At 36.6% G+C, this 25,114-nt stretch overlaps 1 protein-coding gene and 1 pseudogene across 6 annotated transcripts in view; both read right to left on the bottom strand.

Annotated features, from left to right (window-relative positions):
• LOC135645660 (DEAD-box ATP-dependent RNA helicase 57-like) overlaps nt 1-14,802 on the bottom strand; it is a 74,374-nt pseudogene extending 59,572 nt beyond the window's left edge.
• A 1,092-nt stretch (nt 14,803-15,894) lies between these two features.
• Nucleotides 15,895-25,114, bottom strand: part of LOC135645540 (uncharacterized) — a 28,799-nt gene continuing 19,579 nt past the window's right edge. For 3 of the 6 annotated variants that reach the window (XM_065164026.1, XM_065164029.1, XM_065164027.1), the window contains exons 14-18: nt 23,670-23,738; nt 22,364-22,535; nt 21,443-21,636; nt 18,936-19,151; nt 15,895-16,805 (exon numbers count right to left, since the gene is read on the bottom strand). In XM_065164026.1, coding sequence (XP_065020098.1) covers nt 16,170-16,805; nt 18,936-19,151; nt 21,443-21,636; nt 22,364-22,535; nt 23,670-23,738 — 1,287 coding nt within the window. In that variant the 3' untranslated portion in view covers nt 15,895-16,169. The other 3 variants (XM_065164031.1, XR_010498820.1, XM_065164030.1) reach the window with 3 other exon arrangements.

Below are 25,114 nucleotides of genomic sequence, written 5' to 3'. Positions count from 1 at the left end.
AAGGACGAATATTCTATCCCGAAATCTTAATATGCTATCTTCGGAAACTCAAAAATTAACTTCAATCCTTTTTCTACTTCATTCCTCAAGTAGACTAAATAAGGATCTTGCAATTGTTCTTATTTAATTTGTCGAATGAGATCAAATTGAACCTGGATAGAGGCTATCAATATCACTGAGTCTCACACTTTTCTCATAACATTCAGGTTATAATTTTTTTCCGATGACTTTCGTTGCTTCATCACCAGATTAAACATAAAACTTGTAGATTTTGTACAAAGTGGCAACGGTTTGTGCAATCATTATCCTTCAGAATTTCTCACTACCTCCAAGATTTGTTTCCTGATATCTCGATTACAAGGGATGAATATTCAATACCGAAATCTCAATAGGCAATCCTCTTTTTCGATTATCATAACTTTGTCTACCACATCGGTATATGCTCGGAGTTTTAAATCTGATATCCGATTTTTGATTGTTGGCTTTAGTACCCTTTCAAATCTATTTGCCTTTCAAGATTATAGAAATGTGTATAAGAATATATGGACACTAAAATCAAGTTTAGCACTCCTTATCATCCTCAAGCCGATGGTTAATGCTTTGAAAGTATATACCGGATCTCTCTCATATCATTAAGTATGAGCTATCAGGTTGCATGGTGTATATGAAATTATGACCTTCCTCCAATATTTATTTCCTGATATCTGGATTGCTAATTATGAATATTCTTTCCCAAAATCTCAATATGCCATCTTCAGAAACTCAAAAATCTAACTTCAATCCCTTTCCTACTTCATTCCTCGAGTAGACTAAATATGGATCTGCAGTTGTTCTTCTTTAATTTGTTGAATAAGATCAAATTAAACCTGGATAGAGGCTATTAATATCACTGAGCCTCACACTTTTCTCATAACATTCAGGTCATAATTTTTTTTCCGATGACTTCCGTTGCTTCATCACCAAATTAGCCATAAAACATGTAGATTTTGTATAAAGTGATAACGGTTGGTGCAATCATAATCCTTTAGAATTTCTAACTATCTCCATGATTTGTTTCCTGATATCTCGATTACAAGGGATGAATACTTAATACTGAAATCTCGCTAGGCCATCTTCGGAAACTTAAAAATCTGACTTCAATCGCTTTTCTACTTCATTCCTCAAGTAGATTAAACGTGGATCTTGTAGTTGTCCTTTTATAATTTATCGAATTATATCAGATTCGACTTGGATAGTGGCTATCAATATCACTGAATCTCGCACTTTCCTAATGCCATTCAAGTCATAATTTTTTCTAATGACTTTCGTTGCTTCACCACCAGATTAGTAAAAAAACTTATAAATTATCTACTAAGTGTATCAGGTACAATATTAGCTTTACCTTAGTGATACCGGATGGTGCAATCATAATCCTTCATAATTTCTATCTATCTCTATTGTCTAAGAATTTCTACAACATTAGCATTTTGGGTAAAAATAAACTTTAAACTCTTGTGATCACTAAAGATTTCAAAAGTTTGTCCATATAAATAATTTCTCCAAATTTTTAGAGTAAAAGTATTTGCTACTAATTTCAAATCATGAGTTGTATAATTTTGTTCATATTTTTTCAATTGTCTAGAAACAAAAACAGTAACTTTCCCATCTTGCATCAAAATACAGTCAAGGTCCTTTCATGAAGACCTTGTATAAACTACAAATCACACATTACCATTTGGCATAGTGAGAATAGGGGCACTAGTCAATCTTCCTTTTAACTCTTGAAAATTTCACTCATAATCTTCACCCCATTCAAATGTTACATTATTTTGGGTTAGTTTAGTGAGAGGATTAGAAATTTGAGAGAATCCCTCAATAAATCTACTATAGTAACTTATCATGCCCAAGAAACTTCAAACTTCTGTCATAGCAATTGAAATTTCTCATTTAACAATCGTTTCCACTCTCATTGGATCAATAGAGATGTCTTTCCTTTAAATCACATAGCCTAAGAAGACAACTTAAACACTGACTTTTTTATTATTTAATTTATATTTTACACATGATTTAGTCCTCTATGATGGTTACTCTTTACCAAATCTACATGTCTTAACCATCATGTTACCACTTTCTCATTTATTTCCTTTAGTATTTTTGTTGTGAAACTTATCTTTGTCATTCTTGCCCTGATCTCCTGAATATCTGCAATATCTTTTTCCATTATCATAGCTTTGTCTACCACATCAGCATATGCTAGTAGCTTTAAATCTGATATCCGATTTTTGATTATTGGCTTTAGTACCCTTTCAAATCTATTTGCCTTTCAAGATTATAGAGAAGAGTATAAGAATATGTGGATACTAAAATCAAGTTTAGCACTGCTTATCACCCTTAAACCGATGGTTAATGCTTTGAAAGTATATATCGGATCTCTCTGATATTATTAAGTATGAGCTATCAGGATGCATGGTGTACATGGAATTATGACCTTCCTCGAATATTTGTTTCCTAATATCTAGATTATTAAGGATGAATAATCTATCTCGAAATCTCAATAGGCCATCTTCGGAAACTCAAAAATCTAACTTCAATCCCTTTTCTACTTCATTTCTCGAGCAGACTAAACGTGGATCTTGCAGTTGTTCTTCTTTAATTTATCGAATTAGATCAAATTAAACCTAGATAGAGGCTATCAATATCACTGAGTCTCACTTTTCTCATAACATTCAGGTCATAATTTTTTTCCGATGACTTCCGTTGCTTCACCACCAGATTAGTAACTTGTAGATCATCTACTAAGTGTATCAACTAAACTAATCACTCATTACCATTTGAACTAGTGAGAATAAGGGCACTAGTTAATCTTCATTTTAACTCTTAAAAGTTCACTCACAATCTTCACCCAATTCAAATGTCACATTCCTTTGGGTTAGTTTAGTGAGAGAACTAGCAATTTGAGAGAATCCCTCCACAAATCTTCTGTAGCAACTTGCGATGCCCAATAAACTTCTAACTTCTATTATAGCTATTGATATTTCCTATTTAACTATCGCTTCAACTTTCTTTAGATCAATAGAGATGCCTTTCCTTCAAATCACCTAAGAAGGCAACTTCATTCAACCAAATTTCACATTTGCAGAACTTTGTATTCAACTTTTTTCTTAGTATTGAAAATATATTTCTCAAGTGTTCTTTATGCACTGGGTTACTACTCGCTTACACTAACATATCATCAATGAATTTATATTAGTTAAACCGAAAGACATTATTAAGAATTCGTATTGACCATATCAAGTTCTAAGAGCTAGAGACAAGGTTCTAAGAAACTCTCATAGGGCTCAACAAATGTGAACTTCAGATTTTGTATTAAATAAAGAATTAAATAATTCCACATATCGATAATGTCAACAACGATGACATAGAAAGAAAGAAAATCCTTAAAGATGGAAAAATACCATCTCCTTCCTTGTTTAAGAGAAATTAGGCCTTGTTGGTTTATCCGACAACTACTCTTCCATAGATTTCCCAAGATACAAAGGTGATGACAGACATCCTTTATTTCGAGGAAGGACAGAAAAGGGACAAATGAGGCGATCATGAGAATGTCTACGAATTAAGTAGAGGAGTCTCAAGAAGGTAGTTGTGGGGAGTTAGGAAGCAAGGGGAGGGAGCTACGGAGAGCAATGGAGACGAAAAGATTTATCACATTAACATGAAGAGTTTATCGTATTAACATCAAGATTTGATACAAAATATAAATATTATTAAAATATATGAATAATAACTAGGCCACGCTGGCGATAGTAAATGACTAGCCTATTACTGCGTAGAGGTAGGCCATTACTACTAACAATAGGTCCATTATTATTCATTAATGGGAAAAAAGTAATACTAATTAAAAAATTAAAAAAAATAATCATAATAAGTATAGTAATGCAGAAGAAATTTATTAAGTATTATTAAAATTATATACAAAATTATTTAAATATTAATAATATAATATATTAATTCAAAAAAATAAAAAATTTCAACATTACAAGCTGGATTCTCACTTTTTGGCACAAAAATAAAATTTCAACAAAATAAATACTAGCTTAATTATTAAAATTACAATAAAAAGGGGAATAACAAAGAGTTCAAGAAAGATTAAAGGGTTTAAGGGAAAATATAGATGTTAGATTCATGAATGCATATTCGTCAAGCCAACCAAAAGTCTTATATAAGATGACGTATTGGCATGTATAACATATCAAATGACAAATATAACAGAATTAGTAATGAAAATGCATTATGGAAAGAAAATGTAAATCAATTATATAGCTTCTATTACTTAAAAAGAGATTACTAAAATAATATCATGTGATAAAAACCTACGTATAACATTCCATAAAAAAAAATGAAAGGAGACTAAACTAAATTACACAAGAATATTCACTCAAGCATTAGAACTACGAAAGTCCAATAAGCTTCAATCAAAATAATGCTTACCTGAATGAATATCACATTCATTTACCGACTGTGGTCGGTGCTCTCCTTGGCTTGCCATAAAGAACTTCCCACACTCACTAAGCTGATCATAATATTACAAACAGATTAGCTGGATTTATCAAACACTAATGAATAAACTTTCTCAGCCACTTATCGGCAACCAATCCAATTATCTCTTCTTCATCCATAAGAAGCACAAACAACACGATCATAGCAACACACTATGACCAAATAATCTACTCCATTTCAGGTTCCTTTATCAATGCAATTATGCCATTGACAGAAGGTTTCCTTGCCAATGGGCAGAAATCCATCATGTGACAAAGGAACACTCCATGTCCCAAAGAACCAACCTACCGACTCTTCTCCTCTGGACCAAGAGATCAAGAATCTATGATCAATAAACAATGATAGGGCTGAAGAAAGACAAAGCATCACCGGCCTAATGAGAGAAAAGAACCTACTCATCAATTGCCATCTTCATTGCAAGCTAGGCACTAGCAGAGCTTGCTATGAAAATCTGTGACCAAAAGACTCTAATCAAAAGAATCCGTGTACCAACACTTCTCTGCACCAAGGATCAAGAATTTGCGATAGAATGGCCACTATAGGACAGAAAACAATCGAATGCAAGAGATCACCATCGATGCAACTATAGAAAACCCTCCTTGTTGATCGCCACATTCGTTTTTAGCCTCTACCAAGGAAGCTAAGCAAATAATGGTGTCTACGGCTAGGTTTTCACCACCATCGAGGAAGCGGTGGTCATGAAATAGACCATAAGAATCTTTACCAAAGAAACCCTATACCGAACTATCTTTGGACCAAGGATCAAGAACTTATGATGGAACGATGACAATAAGGATGGAAGCAAGCAAAAGCATGCCATCGTCATCGAAGACCGATACAACGAGAGAAAACCCACCTCCGCCTCGTCCATGAAAAATAGACTAAAAATAGACTAAAAAAGAGGCATTAATGTTTTGTCTGACCAATAGACTAAAAATAGACTAAAAAATAGACTAAAAAATAGATTAACTGTATATAAGTAGTCTTGTCTGACCAAACCATAATTAACTAAAAATAGACTAAAAAAGAGGCATTAATATTAAAGATTATGAGAATTAAAAAATATGATAATTGGGATATTGTCATGAGAATTGCGACAATTTTTATAAACAACCTACAAGGCGTATTTTTATATAAAGAAAATGTGCAGACATTTGTGATATAAAGAATCACATAAAATACAGTAAATAATCAATACAAGAAAAGATGAAAGAAAACAACCACAAACAAATAAAACATTTACCAAATTAAATACCTCATCATGAAGAACTGCAGATGACCAAGAATATGAAATACAACAGTTAACAATTTCAATGGTCAAAATAACCTTAAAGCTTCATCACACAAAATACAGAGCTTAATATATCATAAACCTTACCACCATGGGTTTCTATAAATAAAATGGATGATCTACAATGGAATAGTTTAAATAACTCCATAAAAGAGAGCAAACATATATATAAACCTTGCTACTCCACATCAAAATCAATACTTTATTTTAGAAGTAAATAACTATAGTGTTATTGGTGCCAAGTCTTTGTACTATAAATTTAGACACATAAAAAACTGCAAGCAATAGATCAATAAACGTATCATAATTAGAGAAGCTACAAGCTCCAAGGTCTAAAATCCCCAAGCTAATCTGGATGTCTAACACCTCAAAGCTATCAGGGACCAAATTCGCAAACAAGAACCATGAAACAACCTACAATCCTTATAAAACAGGAAATCAGATGCAATTAATACACTAAATCTAGCGTCAAGAACAAGGCCGCCCCTAAAACCATTGCAGATCTACCTGATCTAATGGTTTCCACTACAAACAACCAGTGCTTATACCCACCATATCCGTCTCTAAAACAAGATTCCCAACGCTAGATCGATCAAAAAATAAACACGAAAAAGAAGAGAATGATACCGATCTAAAAACAAGAACAAATATCTGTCTAACGGATTGCTTGATCAAAGACACATTGATCCATAATTTAGTAGAGAACACACTTGTAAATGTCTTCAAATAGACTCGAAAATAGCGAAATGATAGACACAGGACTCGATCGATACGCTCAGGTACACGATCAGCAACCAGATAAACGAAGAAAACGTGAAAAATAAACAAAGATCTCCAGAAATCAAGGAAGAATTCATATGAGATTAAGATTTTACCCTTCCGAAGCGGCACCCTCTTTTCTCGGAGACAAAGGAGAGAGGCGACAGAAACGCAAGAACGGGATGACAGAGAGGTCCTATCGAGTATTAAATGAGTGATTCATCTTTTTTCTTAGGGTGCAGACAAAGGTCCGTAAAGAAAATCAAGCATATAGAACAAGGCCACCCCTAAAACCATTGCAGATCTACCTGATCTAACAGTTTTCATGACAAACAACCAACCCTTATACCCACCATATCCGTCTCTAAAACAATATTCCCAGCGCTAGATCGATCAAAAAATGAACACGAAAAAGATGAGAATGATACCGATCTGGTAACAAGAACAGATATCTGTCTAACGGATTGCTTAATCAAAGATCATACCGATCCATAATTTAGTAGAGAACACACTTGAAAATATCTTTAAAGCGACTCGAAAATAGCGAAATGGAAGACACAGGACCCGATCAATCCGGTCAGATACACGATCAGCAACCAAATAAACGAAGAAAACATGAAAATAGACAAAGAGCTCCAGAAATCAAGGAAGAATTCACATGATATTAAGGTTTTACCCTTCCGAAGCGGCTCCCTCTTTTCTCGGAGACAAAGTAGAGAGGCGACAAGGAGTGGCTGAGAGTGGTCCTCTCGCGTATTAAATGGCACCGAAGAGAACGAAGACAGAGAACAAACGAGGCGTTTCAAGAAATATGATGGGGAGGACAGAGGAGAATATATAGGGGTGGAGTGTCTAGTATCATAGGTCGATGAGAGGGACGCCCGGGTTGCTAGAAACGATCCGTTAACAGATACGATCTCCGCCGTCTCCCTAACGACATAATGAACACGGAATCACCATCAGGCAACGTGACGTAACGACATCGCCATGAATTGACCGCATTACCCTCTACAGTGACATTTAATATACGAGATGCCTTTAGTACCATTCGCGCTAGTATGGGCACGTGCTACCGCTAAAAAAAAATAATAATAGTCGTCACATTCCAAAACAGCTTAAAACAACTCCAATTTCGTGTGTCATGGGCTGTTTTCTGTAGCCCGTTGCTGCACGTGAAATGTCAGTTATCTCAGGACCTTGGAACCACTTGGGTGGCACCATGGGGGATGGAGCTTCGGTATAGTGTCGGGCGTTGAACAATCTTTCGCAAGTTCGCACATTATCTTGACGGGAACTTGTTGTCGCACTCGGCACCCAGTGAGCAATTGTTTGTGGACTTGCAGCTATTCGTTCAGCCCTCTAAAGTCCTTGTTTTCCTCCTCTCCCTCTTTTCTCTTGTGCACGCAAGGTGCTCGCTGAATTTCTTGTAAAGCTTTCCCTTTTCACGAGACGTCGGGACTTGTCAGTCGCTCGTTCTTCGAACTAATCAACTTTCTCTTTTACAGGTCCTTCAGGACCTACGAGAGGTTGCAAGTGGGCTGATCTTTACGGATGCAAATTGCAAGGGCAAAGCGCGACTTAGGCAATACAAGCTAAGTTCGCGTCTTTGTCGCAAGGGTGCCTCACGATTTAGGCAAAATAAGCTAAGTTCACGTCTTTGCCGTAAGGGTGCCTCACGACTTAGGAAAGTCCAGCTAAGTCCGTGATAATCCTCTTTCGTCGGATGCTGCAGATGAGATGTCGCCTTCTCGTTTGAGGCGACAAGGCATCGGCGTCGTCGGCGACTTCTCATCCGCGCAGGGAGAAGAAACCGACGAGGCAACGTCGCCTTGATGACGTCACCCTATTTTCGCGGGGAGAAGAAACCTGGCGACGAAATGAGGCGACATTTCTTCTCCCCATGCGAGTAGAAGAAACGAGGCGACATCGCCCTTTTTTTTTATGTTTTTATTATATATATGTATATATATATATACACCGAGTGATACGCTAGAACGTATTGCTCGATATACTCGTATCGTATCGAGCTAAGCTCGATACTACATGATATGAAATTACGAACCTTGCTTTTATGTGCCTTCTCTAATCCTTGTAAGATAAGGACTTCACAAACTCGAATTTGCATATTGTGATTAAAAAAGAAATGGTCTAAATTCCTGTATTTTGTATAGAGATAATAAATCAGTTGTGATTGCTATTCTGAAAAAACACCATTTTCCTGCTCCAATCCCACGATCTAACATCCTGCACCTGTCCAAGTTTTCTAGTAAACAGAGTTGGCTGATCATAACAACATTCAATAGAGATCTTAATGCATTTATACATGCTATTGTATTCTCACAACAGTCCTATTCAACTACTCTAACCTCCTAATACATTTTCTTTTAACCAAGCATAAAGTAAAACACTATTTGCTATGACTACCAGCTAATTTTGTACCACATCAGCTCAATTCTAGCATGAAACAGAGAAGCATAATTCTGCTTCCTATGCATATAAGTGCATCCATGGCATATATACTGGTGCATGCTACCACATGGTGGCATGAGCATGGTTGATGCATGCTAACAGAACACCATAAAGGTCACTGGCATGGCGGTACGCCTACATCATGTAAGCAAATAAAACAGAGAAAGAATAATTGATATACAGACAAATGGGAAGCCATTAAGAATAAACAGATAAGAATATCCTCATCTTCAAAGAGGTGAGTGTTGGCATGATGACAAAAAACATATAATTACATTAATATTTCTCACCAACAAAATCTGGTTGTGATCTGAGCTTCATAATCAATTTTAATAGGCCCAGAAGAAGAGCAGACTCTGATTTATGTGATTTGAAACACAACAAACCTAGAGATCTATGCATATCTTTTATGTTCCAATTTTTGATATTTGCTAGTTCATAGCATAAAAAAGTGCGGAATGAATTTACTATAAACAGGACATACAAAGTTTTTTTAGTTCATACCGACTCAAGTCAAGCTTCCTTTTGCAAATAGCAAAGTCCAACCGGAGAGGAGTGGATATGATTATATCACGGCAATTTTTCAAAATCACCAAATCTGTAGAGCTCCTTAGTCATTAACTGGATGTAAAATTTCCTCCCCGTAATTCTCTAGTTGGGCAGAGAACAACAGCTTGTACACTATTCTTTAACCCTGGCTAATAACAGTAAGAAAAACTTAAACTAATGCAAAGTAAAAGACTGACAAGATGGTTGTCCATGTATAATAATGATACCTTAATCTTCATGAGCATTGGACATAAAAACGCCAATGTCTTGCCAGAACCAGTTGCTGCACATGCAAAGCAGTCCCTCTTCTGAAATATGTAAAACCCTGATATGTTAGTCCTGAACTATTCAGATAATGATAATATTGTAACAGCATAGAGAAATTAGTTCAGCAGTAAAAGAGTAAATTTTCTAAAGTTCAATAAAAGATAGACATAGAGAGAGAATGGGGGAAGGAAAGACAGAGAAGCAAAATTTAAGGCATACAGAAAGGAGTACTGGAATAGCCTGCCTCTGAATAGGTGTAGGCTCTCGAAAACCAAGTTCAGAAAAGTTACGCAAAATATATGGTTTGCAGTTATACCTGCACACAAAATAAAAAATTCAAGAACTTAGAAATTCGGCAAGAAAACTGCAACTGTATAAAAGGATGAACTAAAAAAGAAACATGCTGGAAATGTGATTTGTTCTATTTGACAACATATAGTCACATAATTATTACTATGAAGTAGTACATTTCAGCGCTATAGGTACCCATATGTAAGGAATTTACAAGAGCACAAGATACCAAAGACAGAGAAGAGGCCAGATAATCCCCAAAACAATGAAAAATGACAGTATGATATAGCAAGTCCTTGTTATAGATATTATATTGTTCTTATTTATTATTCCTTACAATATTACTTCTATAGGTACAGAAACATCTTGGATAAACACATCAATTATGGAACCCTATGCTATAAACTCTGGAAGAAAATAAAATGTCAAAATACTGATGATGCAAAAACAAAGAAAAAACATTATTGATTTTGTTTGATCAACCATCTAACACGATGACATTGTCATTCAGCCTCAACTCTGGAGGTTACCGAAATGAAGAATCAATCTCTATCGTCAACTAGCAATAGTGATTAGCAGCAGATGAAACGACATTGTCTGTTTTCTTTGCTTTTTTTGACAGAACTATTAAAGGTAAAACTAAGAACCATTATGTCTCTTTCTTTTGTTTCAAGCTAATAAGATAAAAATTCTACAGTAAGGATGTGAGGATTAAACATCTGAAGACATTGTTCAGTATATTGGTTCAATGGTAGCAAATATTTTATGCAGTAACTGATGGTCATGATAGTCTATAATCATCATGTCTTTAATCCTAAAGAGCTTAAATAAAGGCAGGACAAAAAGATAATGGTTGTGAACCTCCTTAATCAAAGAATAAACAGGAAATGTCGCTGCTGCCTGCATTGCACAAATATAGGACACCACAGAGCTTGCCACATGCGATCAGCTCAAGGTCTGGACATGTATTATGATATTGAGATAATATAAACTAAGGATTTGAATTCAGCCAGTAACATGTTCAGACTGGCTGGGCTGCTCAGGGGCATGAGTGCATACAGAATATGCTATGCACTGATGCCACTACATAGGCCAGTATGAGAACGTTCAGCATGTACCATCAAAAAATTTGTGCCAAAAGCCAAGCAACAGTGTGCTGCAAGTTGATCTCTAAACAAGGATTCTCCATATATGGGATCTCACCTTGAGCTTAGCTCTGCAAAACTCTCAAGCGGGGGAGGAACACCATGTCCCGAAATGTGAATTCCATACTTCTTACGCAGAATAGAAGCTTTCTGAAGCAGGAAACAAAAATTTTAAGGTATGAAAACAAAAAAGAATCATTCAACAAAAAATAACAAAACTAGACCAAAATCACCTCAATCTCCTTTTCCACGTCCTTCTTCATCTCAGCAGAAGTAACCTCCAAAGCATTTCTTTCTAGAATAGAGGACAAAGACTCGGAACTCTTGAACACACTGAACCCCTCCACAGCATCTCATACACCAAATCCCAAACAAGATTATGACATGTAAACGAAGCTCGCATCACACAAAAGGTGCGTGTAGGTAAGCCAGAGATGCAACCAGAAGAGTACTTATCCTTGCGCATTCGCTTCTTCTCCTTCTTGTTCGCCTTCACCTTCAGCAAGGTGTCCGGCGCTGCATCCGCTATGCCCTCAAGATCATCCGGTTCTTTCTTCGGCTGCTGCAACAAAGAACAAAGATTCAAGGATTAAAGTCAATCCAAACAGGGAATTGGTTCATAGACCAGCACAAATTAACTAAAAATAGACTAAAAAATAGGTTAACTGTATACAAGTAGTCTTGTCTGACCAAACCATAATTAACTAAAATTAGACTAAAAAAGAGGCATTAATGTTGAAGATTATGAGAATTAAAAAATATGATAATTGGGATATTGTCATGAGAATTGTAAAACTGAACAATTTTTATGAATAGCCTACAAGGCTGGTACTTTTATATAAAGAAAATGTGCAGACATTTGTGCTATAAAGAATCACATAAAATACAGTAAATAATCAATACAAGAAAAGATGAAAGAAAACAACCACAAACAAATGAAACATTTACCAAATTAAATACCTCATCATGAAGAACTGCAGATGACCAAGAATATAAAATACAACAGTTAACAATTTCAATGGTCAAAATAACCTTAAAGCTTCATCACACAAAATACAGAGCTTAATATATCATAAACCTTACCACCATGGGTTTATATAAATAAAATGGATGATCTCCAATGGAATAGTTTAAATAACTCTATAAAAGAGGGCAAACATATATATAAACCATGCTACTCCACATCAAAACCAATACTTTATTTTAGAAGTAAATAACTACAGTGTTATTGGTGCCAAGTCTATGTACTATAAATTTAGACACATAAAAAACTGCAAGCAATAGATCAATAAACGTATCATGATTAGAGAAGCTACAAGCTCCAAGGTCTAAAATCCCCAAGCTAATCTGGATGTCTACCACCTCAAAGCTATCAGGGACCAAATTCGCAAACAAGAACCATGAAACAGCCTACAATCCTTATAAAACAGGAAATCATATGCAATTAATATACTAAATCAAGCGTCAAGAACAAGGCCGCCCCTAAAACCATTGCAGATCTACCTGATCTAATGGTTTCCACTACAAACAACCAATGCTTATACCCACCATATCCGTCTCTAATCATGATCCTTGGTGCAGCAGCAGAGCTTGCTATGAAAATCTGTGACCAAAATAATCTATTCAAAAGAATTCTTGTGCCAACACTTCTCTGCACCAAGGATCAAGAATTTGCGATAGAATGGCCACTATAGGACAGGAAACAAGCGAATGCAAGAGATCACCATCGATACAACTATAGAAAACCCTTCTTGTTGATCGCCACATTCGTTTTTAGCCTCTACCAAGGAAGCTAAGCTAATGATGGTGTCTACGGCTAGGTTTTCACCACCATCGAGGAAGCGGTGGTCATGAAATAGACCATAAGAATCTTTAGCAAAGAATCCCTATACCGAACTATCTTTGGACCAAGGATCAAGAACTTATGATGGAACGATGACAATAAGGATGGAAGCAAGCAAAAGCATGCCATCGTCATCGAAGACCGATGCAACGAGAGAAAACCCACCTCCACCTTGTCAATGAAAAATAGACTAAAAATAGACTAAAAAATAGGTTAACTGTATACAAGTAGTCTTGTCTGACCAAACCATAATTAACTAAAATTAGACTAAAAAAGAGGCATTAATGTTGAAGATTATGAGAATTAAAAAATATGATAATTGGGATATTGTCATGAGAATTGTAAAACTGAACAATTTTTATGAACAACCTACAAGGCTGGTACTTTTATATAAAGAAAATGTGCAGACATTTGTGCTATAAATAATCACATAAAATACAGTAAATAATCAATACAAAAAAAGATGAAAGAAAACAACCACAAACAAATAAAACAGGAAATCAGATAAAATTAATATACTAAATCAAGCATCAAGAACAAGGCCGCCCCTAAAACCATTGCAGATCTACCTGATCTAATGGTTTCCACTACAAACAACCAATGCTTATACCCACCATATCCGTCTCTAAAACAAGATTCCCAGTGCTAGATCGATCAAAAAATAAACACGAAAAAGAAGAGAATGATACCGATTTGAAAACAAGAACAGATATCTGTCTAACGGATTGCTTGATCAAAGACACACCGATCCATAATTTAGTAGAGAACACACTTGTAAATGTCTTCAAATCGACTCGAAAATAGCGAAATAATAGACACAGGACTCGATCGATACGCTCAGGTACACGATCAGCAACCAGATAAACGAAGAAAACATGAAAAATAGACAAAGATCTCCAGAAATCAAGGAAGAATTCATATGAGATTAAGGTTTTACCCTTCCGAAGCGGCACCCTCTTTTCTCGGAGACAAAGGAGAGAGGCGACAAAAACGCAAGAACGGGATGACAGAGAGGTCCTCTCGCGTATTAAATGAGTGATTCATCTTTTTTCTTAGGGTGCAGACAAAGGTCCGTAAAGAAAATCAAGCATATAGAACAAGGCCACCCCTAAAACCATTGCAGATCTACCTGATCTAACAGTTTTCATGACAAACAACCAACCCTTATACCCACCATATCCGTCTCTAAAACAATATTCCCAGCGCTAGATCGATCAAAAAATGAACACGAAAAAGACGAGAATGATACCGATCTGGAAACAAGAACAGATATCTGTCTAACGGATTGCTTAATCAAAGATCATACCGATCCATAATTTAGTAGAGAACACACTTGAAAATATCTTTAAAGCGACTCGAAAATAGCGAAATGGAAGACACAGGACCCGATCAATCCGGTCAGATACACGATCAGCAACCAGATAAACGAAGAAAACATGAAAATAGACAAAGATCTCCAGAAATCAAGGAAGAATTCACATGATATTAAGGTTTTACCCTTCCGAAGCGGCTCCCTCTTTTCTCGGAGACAAAGCAGAGAGGCGACGAGGAGTGGCTGAGAGTGGTCCTCTCGCGTATTAAATGGCACCGAAGAGAACGAAGACAGAGAACAAACGAGGCGTTTCAAGAAATATGATGGGGAGGACAGAGGAGAATATATAGGGGTGGAGTGTCTAGTATCATAGGTCGATGAGAGGGACGCCCGGGTTGCTAGAAACGATCCGTTAACAGATACGATCTCCGCCGTCTCCCTAACGACATAATGAACACGGAATCACCATCAGGCAACGTGGCGTAACGACATCGCCATGAATTGACCGCATTACCCTCTACAGTGACATTTAATATACGAGATGCCTTCAGTACCATTCGCGCCAGTATGGGCACGTGCTACCGCTACAAAAAAAATAATAACAATCGTCACATTCCAATTGTACGGATATTTATATCGATAATTCAGGGCATCATTTATCTTTAAATATATATTATTTAAATTAATAAAAATATATTTTTTAAAAAAATTCAAGAATGCATGACGTTTGAAATCGTAGGAAGCGGTCAATCCCCAAAGTAGTATAAAAACTACCCTTAAATAGATGCCAAAAGAGATGTCTCTATACATTAACTCAGTCATACAGTTTACATTGCTATTTTCTTCTTTTTGCTAACTTAAGCATTGAAGGGATTGCGTAAGACAACTTCTAGTGTCGCCTTGTCAAGCAGGATCGTCGGTTGCCCGAAGACACCTGAATGACCTAGCCCTAAGGAGGAATCTTGTAACCAGGAAGATCCTAGTCTGTCTATTCGGTCATCTCAAATCGAGTCACTAACAAAATGACTTCCAACCGAACAACCTGTGTGGTCTCACCTCATCAAGTCTCCCACATCACCCTGGATGAGCCTGTAGCGATTGCTCGGTGTAAACCAATCCATCCCGTGTGTTCTCATTGGCACGGTGTTCCGCTACCGGTTAGCGATTGCTCGTCTGTTCTTCGTATGATACTATTGCCTCTTTGATTTGATGGTGAAGACATGCAATCTACATTCCTTCGGCTTTTAGGTACAACCGCCCCGGCTTGCTACCCTGTGCTCCAGGTGTACACCTACTGTTTCGGCAATCCCACACACGATGTCATTTCCGCTTGCAAACTGGCAAACCGATACTGTGCTTCGCAACTACGGCGTACCCCAGTTGAAAATACATATATGTAAACCTAAAAAACAACCAAGGATAACAAGAGGAATCACACAATATTAATGGTATGATAACCAAACATTTGAGTAGATTTCAGAGTTTCATGAACATCATACAAATGAAATCATTTAACTCCATGAGACAGAATATACAAGAAATTATCTCACTGAAGGAAAGTTACCCAAACTTGCCTTGCTAGAAAAGGATAACTACCATGTGCAAAGTGACATCTAATGCCCTTTTACATTCTCAATGATTCTTAACATCTCCCACAAATTTACAGAGTACATTCAACATGATACAGATCCGACTGTACAAATGTTATCATAAAAGAACTTCTGATTCCATCTTTCTAAATACTACCTCCACGGATGAAGGATCTATATCAAGGCCTAAATCTTCTCCTGCATAATTCACAAACAAATATTCCTTTTTGGATGATGCGGCAGGAAGCAGCTCAGAAATCCCAGCCAGATCTCGGCATGGTGGAAGGATAACATCCCTTCTATTCAGGGAATAGTAGACGTCGGCAAGCAGAAGCCAGGTAAGGTCTGAATCAATGCAAGCAAGTCCTGATAATGCCCTTAGAGATGCATCTTTGAGACCTGCCATGCTACTGCAAGCAATACCTACGACAATGCCACTAACTTTCTTCAGGACTGTCTGCAATGCTGAACTAGTCCTCTTGTCTGAACATATCAAGGTAATCATGTCCAATACTGCTGCCTGGATTTTTTGGCTGGAGACTTCAGCCATAGGTTCTTCTGAAGTTATAGAATTACTTCGGTAAGGGAGAAGAATTCTTTCCTCATTTGATAGCATTGGTTTCCTTCGAAATGTGGATGACGTAAGCAACTTCCATATAGTATGCCCATCATTCTGAAACCGGCGAACAAAAAAGTCCCCGCCACCAATTTGAACTGCTTTATGCAGCATATTCAAGCATTTTCTGATCACAACCTGAAAAAGAATAAAAGAAAAATCAAAGCTGTATCTAATGCAGCCACATGCCAAGGCTTTTCAACTGGGAATACAGCATAACTCCTTCAACTGGGAATACAGCATAAATCCTTTAACTGGGAATACAGCAAGGTAGAAACATCACTGCATAATCAGAAGACAAAATATTAAAAGTCCTTTAATGGCTAAATACAGCAAGTTAGAAGCATCAGAAGACAATATTTGAACCCTAATAGCATAAATCATTTAATGGTTACTAAAAGTCGAAAATAACATGGAGCCACATTGTCACGAACGGTCGTCGCACATTCGCAACAACTCTGTTCAACGAACCGTTCGTCGCTCACACCTACATGTACAGCTGCTTGCCAGCATGTTTTCTCTTGATTTTGGGTCATTTTACTTGTAAAAATATAAGTTCGAACAAGCTGTAGCGTTACAAAGCGACTGCTCACCAAACCGAGCAAAACAGCCCAAAACAGCTCCGTTTTCGTGTGCCGCGGGCTGATTTATGGAATCTGCCTCCGCTCACCAAAACGTTAGCCATCTCAGCCCCTTGGAACCCCCCGAGTGGCACAGGGCTGGATGGGGCTTCGGTATAGTACCAGGCGTTGAACACTCATTCGCAAGTTCGCACGTTGCCTTGACGGGAACTTGTTGTCGCGCCCGGGACTCGATGAGCAGCTGTTTGTGGGCTTGCAGCTGTTCGTTCAACCTTCTAAAGCCCTAGTTTTCCCCCTCTCCCTCTTTTCTCTTGTGCACGCAAGGTGCTCGCTGAATTGCTTGTAAAACTTCCCCTCTTTTCGCGAGACGTCGGGACTTGTCCGTTGCTCGTTCTTTCGAACTAATCAACTTTCTCTTTTACAGGTCCTTCGGGACCTACGAGAGGTTGCAAGTGGGCTGATCTTTGCAGAGCAATATCGCAAGGGCAAAGCGCGACTTAGGCAACGCAAGCTAAGTTCACGGCTTGGCCGTAAGGGTGCCTCACGCCTTAGGCAATTCCAGCTAAGGCCGTGACAACATGTCAAGGCTTTTCAACTTGGAAGTACCAACGCTCCATATTCATTTCTGTATCAAATGCTCCAACACCACTGCATAAGACACATACACAATACACATTGGCATGGCCTCTCAGTAGCCCAAATATTTTTATTTTTTATTTTTTTTGCAATTGGGCAAAGTTTCAAAACCAAATCAACACCTTCTGACACCAAACTTTCAGAACAACCATTTAATTTCTTAACCATTTAACTCTCTCATTACATAAGCCCTAAAGCTCCAAACCCCCCTATTGTCCTATATGCATAACCATACATAATCCACTAAAACATCAAACAAAATATGGTGTTATCGGAGCTGTCAAGCATTAACAAGTGTTATAACTTCATTATCAAATAAAGCAAGAAGGATTACATAAAATGTGTATCTCTACACTCAAGACTAGTATGTCTTTGATCCTATGGTACTTGAGCTCATTGTTAAATATTATCATCATTCTCCTCTATGTCTTTTCTTTTTTAATTTCTTATCAACCACTCCATTCCCAATCCCCTTTAGCCCTTTGTAGGTTGTCCTACATTTAGATGGTACTTTGAAAGTTTCAAATGAAAGCAACAGGCACCAAGAAAAGTTTAGCAAACTGCAACATATAGGTCCGTTACACGATGCTTGTGATGACATTCTCTTCTTGTCTTGATCTAGGAATGATGTTGTGGACCAACATTAACCAATCATCAGGCCTCTCCTCCAGCCAGAAAATGGTTACAACATATGGTACATAAACTAACTACATCTAAAATAACAGGATTTCGAATGTGATACCAGTTGGTTAGTATTCGTGTCACAAGTTTTAAAATGGCAAGTCAACTGTGCAATATAGGTTACATATTCCAAGATGCCAAATATAGTCAAAATAATAAGATCTAGAAGATTCCTATGCGTCCAGTCATCCAAAAGTCCATTTTTCAGCTAGGTCGGTCAACAAAAGATTGATAAGACATGTGAAATATATATGAAGCTTCAGCATAAATCAGACAATCAAGCAAAGTACAATGTAGCAGAATAGACTAAATGTTAACGGAAAAAAGACCAAAGAGATTTACTAAATTAGCAAAAAAAAATCTATCATACCACTGAAACCTTATTTTTAAGGCAAAGAATCAAATAAGGCCAGATTATGTTCATTGCTGGAAGCACTCTGTTCTCGTCAGCTTCGTCATCTGCAGCCTCCATCCCATCTTTCAGATCATTTAGTGATAGCAACTGAACTGCTTCCCAGATTGCTGCTTTGGTTTGTTTCTCGTGCTTATAAGCTTCCTCCACTTTTGCAAGAGAAACAGAAACATCCTACAAAAAAAATACCTTACTCTGAAGTACAAACAACTGAAATCTAAGGAGAATAACAAGAAAGATTTTGTTTTACTATTTTCCAATAAGATATTTACCACTCAAGCCCCTAACAAAAGTATACATCTAATTATTTTATTTAGTTGAACAAAGAAAACATATTATGCAATGGTTCAAAACCAACACACAATTGTCAAACATAACCAATAATAATATGGAGAAGAGGGTTCATGTTTCCTACCATACCAACTGATTTTGGCACAGAAACCAAGACTTCCAATAACATTTGCTTTGTTGCAACAGTCTAACCAGTAACACCTTTTTAGGGCAGCAATTTACAGGAAGAATCTGCTAAATTGATAGTCCTAAATGACTTGCTTAAAAGTAATGAGACAACGGACTGAGACCTTGGGAATAAATGTGAAATTTTGTTCTCTGCAAAATACAACATTATTCCAGAAAGAGAAAAGGAGTGTTGAGAAAAAGACAAACCAACAAGAAGTTGCAGTCTATTTACTTTGATCATACTACTTAAAATTATGATGCAGGTTGTTGATCTGTTTTGCAACACTGTATTTTCCAGATTGCCATCATACATGACGAGATAAACAAGTTAAAAATCGAATCTCAAAGTTTTATTCGGCTTTATAAATAGAGAACACCTAAGCAAAAATAGAATTCATATGATATATGACACTTCAAATCCATTCAAAAAAGGCTTAAATCAACAAAAATTAAGAACCAAGTTTTCATGTCTCTTACCTTTTTTGGGAAAAAAAGCATTTAGTTAAATGATGTGAAAAGATCAAGACGTCTTACCCCAACTTACTAAGTGAACACGACCGAAAAGCAACAGAACTACCAGGAACTAATCCAAAAAAGTCAACATTTTCCCTACCCCCACATCCCAAAAACCAAGCAGCATGGCCCATGCTTGGATTGTACCCATGATCCAAATTATCCTACACCAAGGAAATTATGACAAACTGAAATCATACTCAGAACAGTTCATTTTCCCAATTAAACCATATAACAACATTCAGAACATGTTCTGACTTTTCATTGTTGCTACCCCAATAAAAGTGGCACTTCTAGAAACTGAAAGCCACAATGAAACACATGATTTAGGGAAATAATACAGTAACACCTCCAAATGGTCAACATCTTAAAACCCTTGACAAGCATATAGTTATATAAAGAACAAAGAGATGGTAAATGCAAGCCTTTCACTTAGCAAAACAATGGCGTCCCTGTTACAATAATCCAGAACAAGTCACAGAATAAACAACTATCATAGCAGAGCCAAATGAACTTTCTTCAAAATAAACATCTAAAATAACAGATCCAAATGAAAATAAAGCTTTAAAAAACCTTCATTTGGACCTACATAATCAAAAATCTGCATGGCAATGTACCTGTTCCTATTGCTTAAATAATTTCTAGTTTGTAATCATTGGATTTTACGGAAACATAGACTTCAAAATTTGTCCAACTTTATAACCTTGCAAATGACAAGCAAACTACATTATGTAGCCAGTAATCATTCTATCCATCATTAATAGCTTGTCATTTGTAAGAAGATCCATTTGCGAAATACACTCCATGAAAAGCAACAAGCGTATGAATGTTAGTAAAAAATTTTGAATTCACAGACTAAGCACAAGGCACTTGTACCAAAAAATTATCTAATGAATAAGGTATCTGATAGGTACATAAAGGTAAGCCATCTACCCAAGTATCCTTACGTCAAAAAATTTCAGAAATCCAAGTTGCGGTATATGAATAAGTAATCAATTAATTTTCCACTAAAATTACATAGCCCCATTAGTATGAAAATACTGCTATCAAACAAAGAAATGCTAAACAAACGAAAAGGGTCATCAACATGAAAAGGTATCCTACTTGTGAAGCAACATGTGCTGTCCTTTGTTCTTTACTTATTTTCAATCCAGATTTTTTCTTCTTTTAAGTCACTTGTAAGGTTTCACTTTAAACACAGGTAACTAAGAGGTTTCCTCACATCACAATAAATACTGAAATGGCTGAGCTTAACTTGTGTTTTCCCTTTATATAGTAGAAACTTAAATTGAGAAAGACTAAATTTAATTCTCTCTGACTGAAAGAAAGAACTGCAAAATTGACCCTTCCCAGACCTGCATTAATGGGTGCCTGTGCATTGAGCTGCCTTCTGACAATTAAACACCAAACAGTATTCGCAACAGCAGAATGAGAATTTGAAAGAGATTCATTTGGCCAAAACTGTTTTATCAAGAAACATATCAAGCAAGTACCTCAATAATGTCCAGAGACACCAGACAAGCTGATTCTTTCTGTGAAGAAACAAGTGGTGATGCAGCTTTTAAGCATGATCCAACAAGAGATCCAACAATTCTTCTGTATCTTTTCATCTCATTAAACTTAAACAATAATCCCTCCCAATATTCCAAGTGAAGACTAACATCATCAAAATTGACAGATCCAATTTCTGGTTGTCAAATTAGAACAAAAAGGCAATGGGAAATTATTCCAAATAGCACTTGCATTGAACAAAGAGAACCTTGAAAGACTACATAAAATATTCAAACACTAGATTAAAAAAATCATAATAACAATACCAATTGAAACAAAGAAATGAGAAAAAAATAGCACCGGAAGCCTGCTAAACCACAGAAGATAACTATTTAATCTGTCTCCACTTTCACATCTTCAAAGAGAACTAATTCTTTGTTTTTAGCAATGTGTTCTTTCACTGGGAGAGTGTATAAAATTTTATGATCAAAGTGCTTAGTTTGTTAGTTAAATATGGCAATCACATGTGAAAGCAACTAAACTTCTACACTCTTAGTCATATTTCATCATGATATCCGATATACCAAATAGTGCAATTTGATATATGAGATATCGGTCTAAGCGAAGATCACAGTAATGTAGGAATTTTTAGTACAATTTTACAAATAAAAGCAATATACAGTACAATCATTGCCGAAACTCAAAGAAATATCGAACTTTGTTCTGTTAGATACAACTTAGGAGTAACTAAATGCAAAAAACAACTCTTTCAATTCTTTATTTTATGAATTTCTTAAATTAATACTCACAAAATTCAATGAAACATAATTTGGCAGATTTCATGGTCATGTGCCAATCATTCAACAGTACTAATGAAAGCTGAAACAGAAGACCAGAATCCTTATAGTACAAATCAGAATTACCTAAAGCCTGGGATTCGGTACACATGGAGAAGGAGCTTCTAGCCACATGATTCTCATTAATCCATTTTTGCATCATAAGAATCTTGGAGCTGATGTGTGCACTAAATATTTCTGCCTGATCTGGCAAAGAAGATGCTTCAGTTTGTGATGCCTTTGCAATTTCACCCACAGCCTAGACACAAGAATATTAACAAGCAGCAAGCTCAAAATACAAATAAGAAAATCTGATTGTAACATCTTCAAACTTTAGGATTAAGATGAAATAATAGAACAAGATAAAACAAGAAAGAAGAATATAATAATAGAACAAGATAAAACAAAAAAGATTTATATTCATTATATTAAACATAAAACAAAAAGGAAACATAACTCTGATACAAGAAGAGTTAACCACAATTCTAAATACTTTGGAATGCCAACCATAATTCTTCTTGATATAACAAGGGATAGAATGATATACATTATACAGGTCCAATAAATTTTAGTGCCATACTGGTCAAATAATAAAAGAAAAATCTTTTTTTTTGTACTTGTCAAAGCTGATCAAATGAAAAAATTGGACAAAAACAAAAAGGCGGAAGAGGAAAAAAAGGAGGTACCTCTGCCAGCTCCTTTTTTCCAATTCTCATTGCCACAATGGGAAAAGGATGACTCAAGGTCTTCCTTTGTCCTTTATCTTTTTCTTCTTTTTTTCACCACCTTAGAGGAGGTCAGTCGCAGGGAGCAAAAACTCATGGAAGTCTTGGGCTATTTTCTGGCTGAAGCCAGTTCAGACAATTAAACAGTCCAGCCTGTGGTTAGTCTAGGACCAAAGCAGCCTAGTGTAGTAATGTAGATCCTAATTTAGACTAAATTAGCAACAACCTGGAAGGTTTGTTTTGTACTGGATCAGTAGGGGAAAATCCAAAATCAGTCCTTGCTCAACCGGCATATATTGTCCATATTGAGTAGCATGCCACAAAATTTTTAACCTTGATATGGACATATATAAAAAAGACCTAGAAATTGCATAAGGTCAGCTGAGTCAGGATATTAGTCAGCACATAGGACAATATTGAGGCATAGGGAAAGACCAACAAAGAATTGCTTGGACATTAAAGCAACATAGTAACATCCTTTGAGTAATGGTTGCCATCACAAGGCATAAGGACATGCAAACACAATGGCATGACATGGCCAGGCAATGATTGTTAGCACACATGATATGTTAATTTAATCCAAAGCAGGGGTTTAACTAGGTGCCCGGGCACTCGCCTAGGCACTCGGGCGAGGCGAGGCGAGGCGAGGTGAGGCTTGAGCACCTTACACTATGATCAGGCGACGCACTTAAGTGAAGTGCCGCTTGGGAGCTCGCTTGAGTCTCATAGGATTTTACCTGAGGATAATATTCAACATATTAGAGATGATGATGAAGAAGATTATTTAGAAAGTGTTAATTCTAGTGGGAAAAGAGTATAAGACAAAAAAAGGAAAAGAAGTCATGATTATTAATAAGGGTAAAAAGGGACCAACGGACTTGTATATGTATCAAGGATCACAACAGAAATAAGGTCAACAAAGAGCAAAATTAAGACAAACAAATATAAGTAATGCTTGTGATAAGAAAATAAAGGGAAGAATGACTCAACACATTGCTCGCTTCTTCCATCAAGCTGGCCTTCCCCTTGGTGCTTATCGTTTGGACTATTTTAAAGAGATGATTGAAGTTCTTGAAAGATATAATGGGGGATTAAAACCTACAAGTTATTATGAATTACGAGTTCCATTACTAAAAAAATAGTTGGATTATACAATTGACTTATTATGGGTAAAGCTCTATTATGCCAGATCCTCGGACCGACAGAGCACATACGAGTATAATTAATTTTATTATCAATTGTTCTTTAGGAACCATATTTGTGAAGTCAATAGATGCATCATCTTTTATGAAATCTGAAAAAATGATATGAGTTACTTAACAAGTTTATGAAAGAAATTAGTGAACAAAATATTATTTAAGTTATAATCGACAATGGAAGCAACTATGTGTTAGTTGATACGATTTATCTTTTTATTTTTTTAATCTTTTAATTATTTTATGTCTCTAATTTGAGTGGTAGGCAGTAATGTTGGCGTGGTGAGCGATTACACTGCAGCGCTGCGAACTATTCTTGCTTATATTTTTCTAGCAAAAACACATAAAACCAAGGCAAAACATACTGCTAAGCATTTATACAAGCATGTAAAAGCGACAAACGATTCGTTGAGCGAAGATGTTGTGGGTGCGCGATGACCGTTCGTGATAGGTTGGAACTCCATATTGTGCCTCCTCCGCTCGTGGAGTATAGCCAACTTCTCATTCGTCTTGTTCGCTGTCGCGCTCCTCCTGAGCGGCTCCAACAGCATGAGAGCGAGTTTGCATTTGCAACCCACCTACGGATGCTTATGACAATGGTCTGACTAGCCCTATTTTGCTCGATTCACCATGATGCTTCGCCATGGTGAGATTATGAAACTTCGCTGTTTGCTCGAATTACTAACCCGCTCTGATACCACAATGTCGCGAACTTAGCTGAAATTATTTAAGTCGTGCCGCACCGTTATGGCAAAGTCACGGACTTAACTGGAGTTGCTTAAGATGTGAAGCACCCTTAGGCGATCCTATCTAAGTTATGAAACACCCTTGTGTTATGCATCCGCAAAGGATCAACCTATTTGCAACCTCGCTCAGGTCCCATAGGACCTGTAAAAAGAGCAAGTTAATTAGTTAAA

The sequence above is a fragment of the Musa acuminata genome, chromosome BXJ3-8 (genome assembly GCF_036884655.1).
Source record: "Musa acuminata AAA Group cultivar baxijiao chromosome BXJ3-8, Cavendish_Baxijiao_AAA, whole genome shotgun sequence".
In the NCBI taxonomy this organism is placed as follows: domain Eukaryota; kingdom Viridiplantae; phylum Streptophyta; class Magnoliopsida; order Zingiberales; family Musaceae; genus Musa; species Musa acuminata.
Note: the sequence above shows the minus strand (reverse complement) of the source record. Positions and strands in the feature narration are given on the sequence as shown.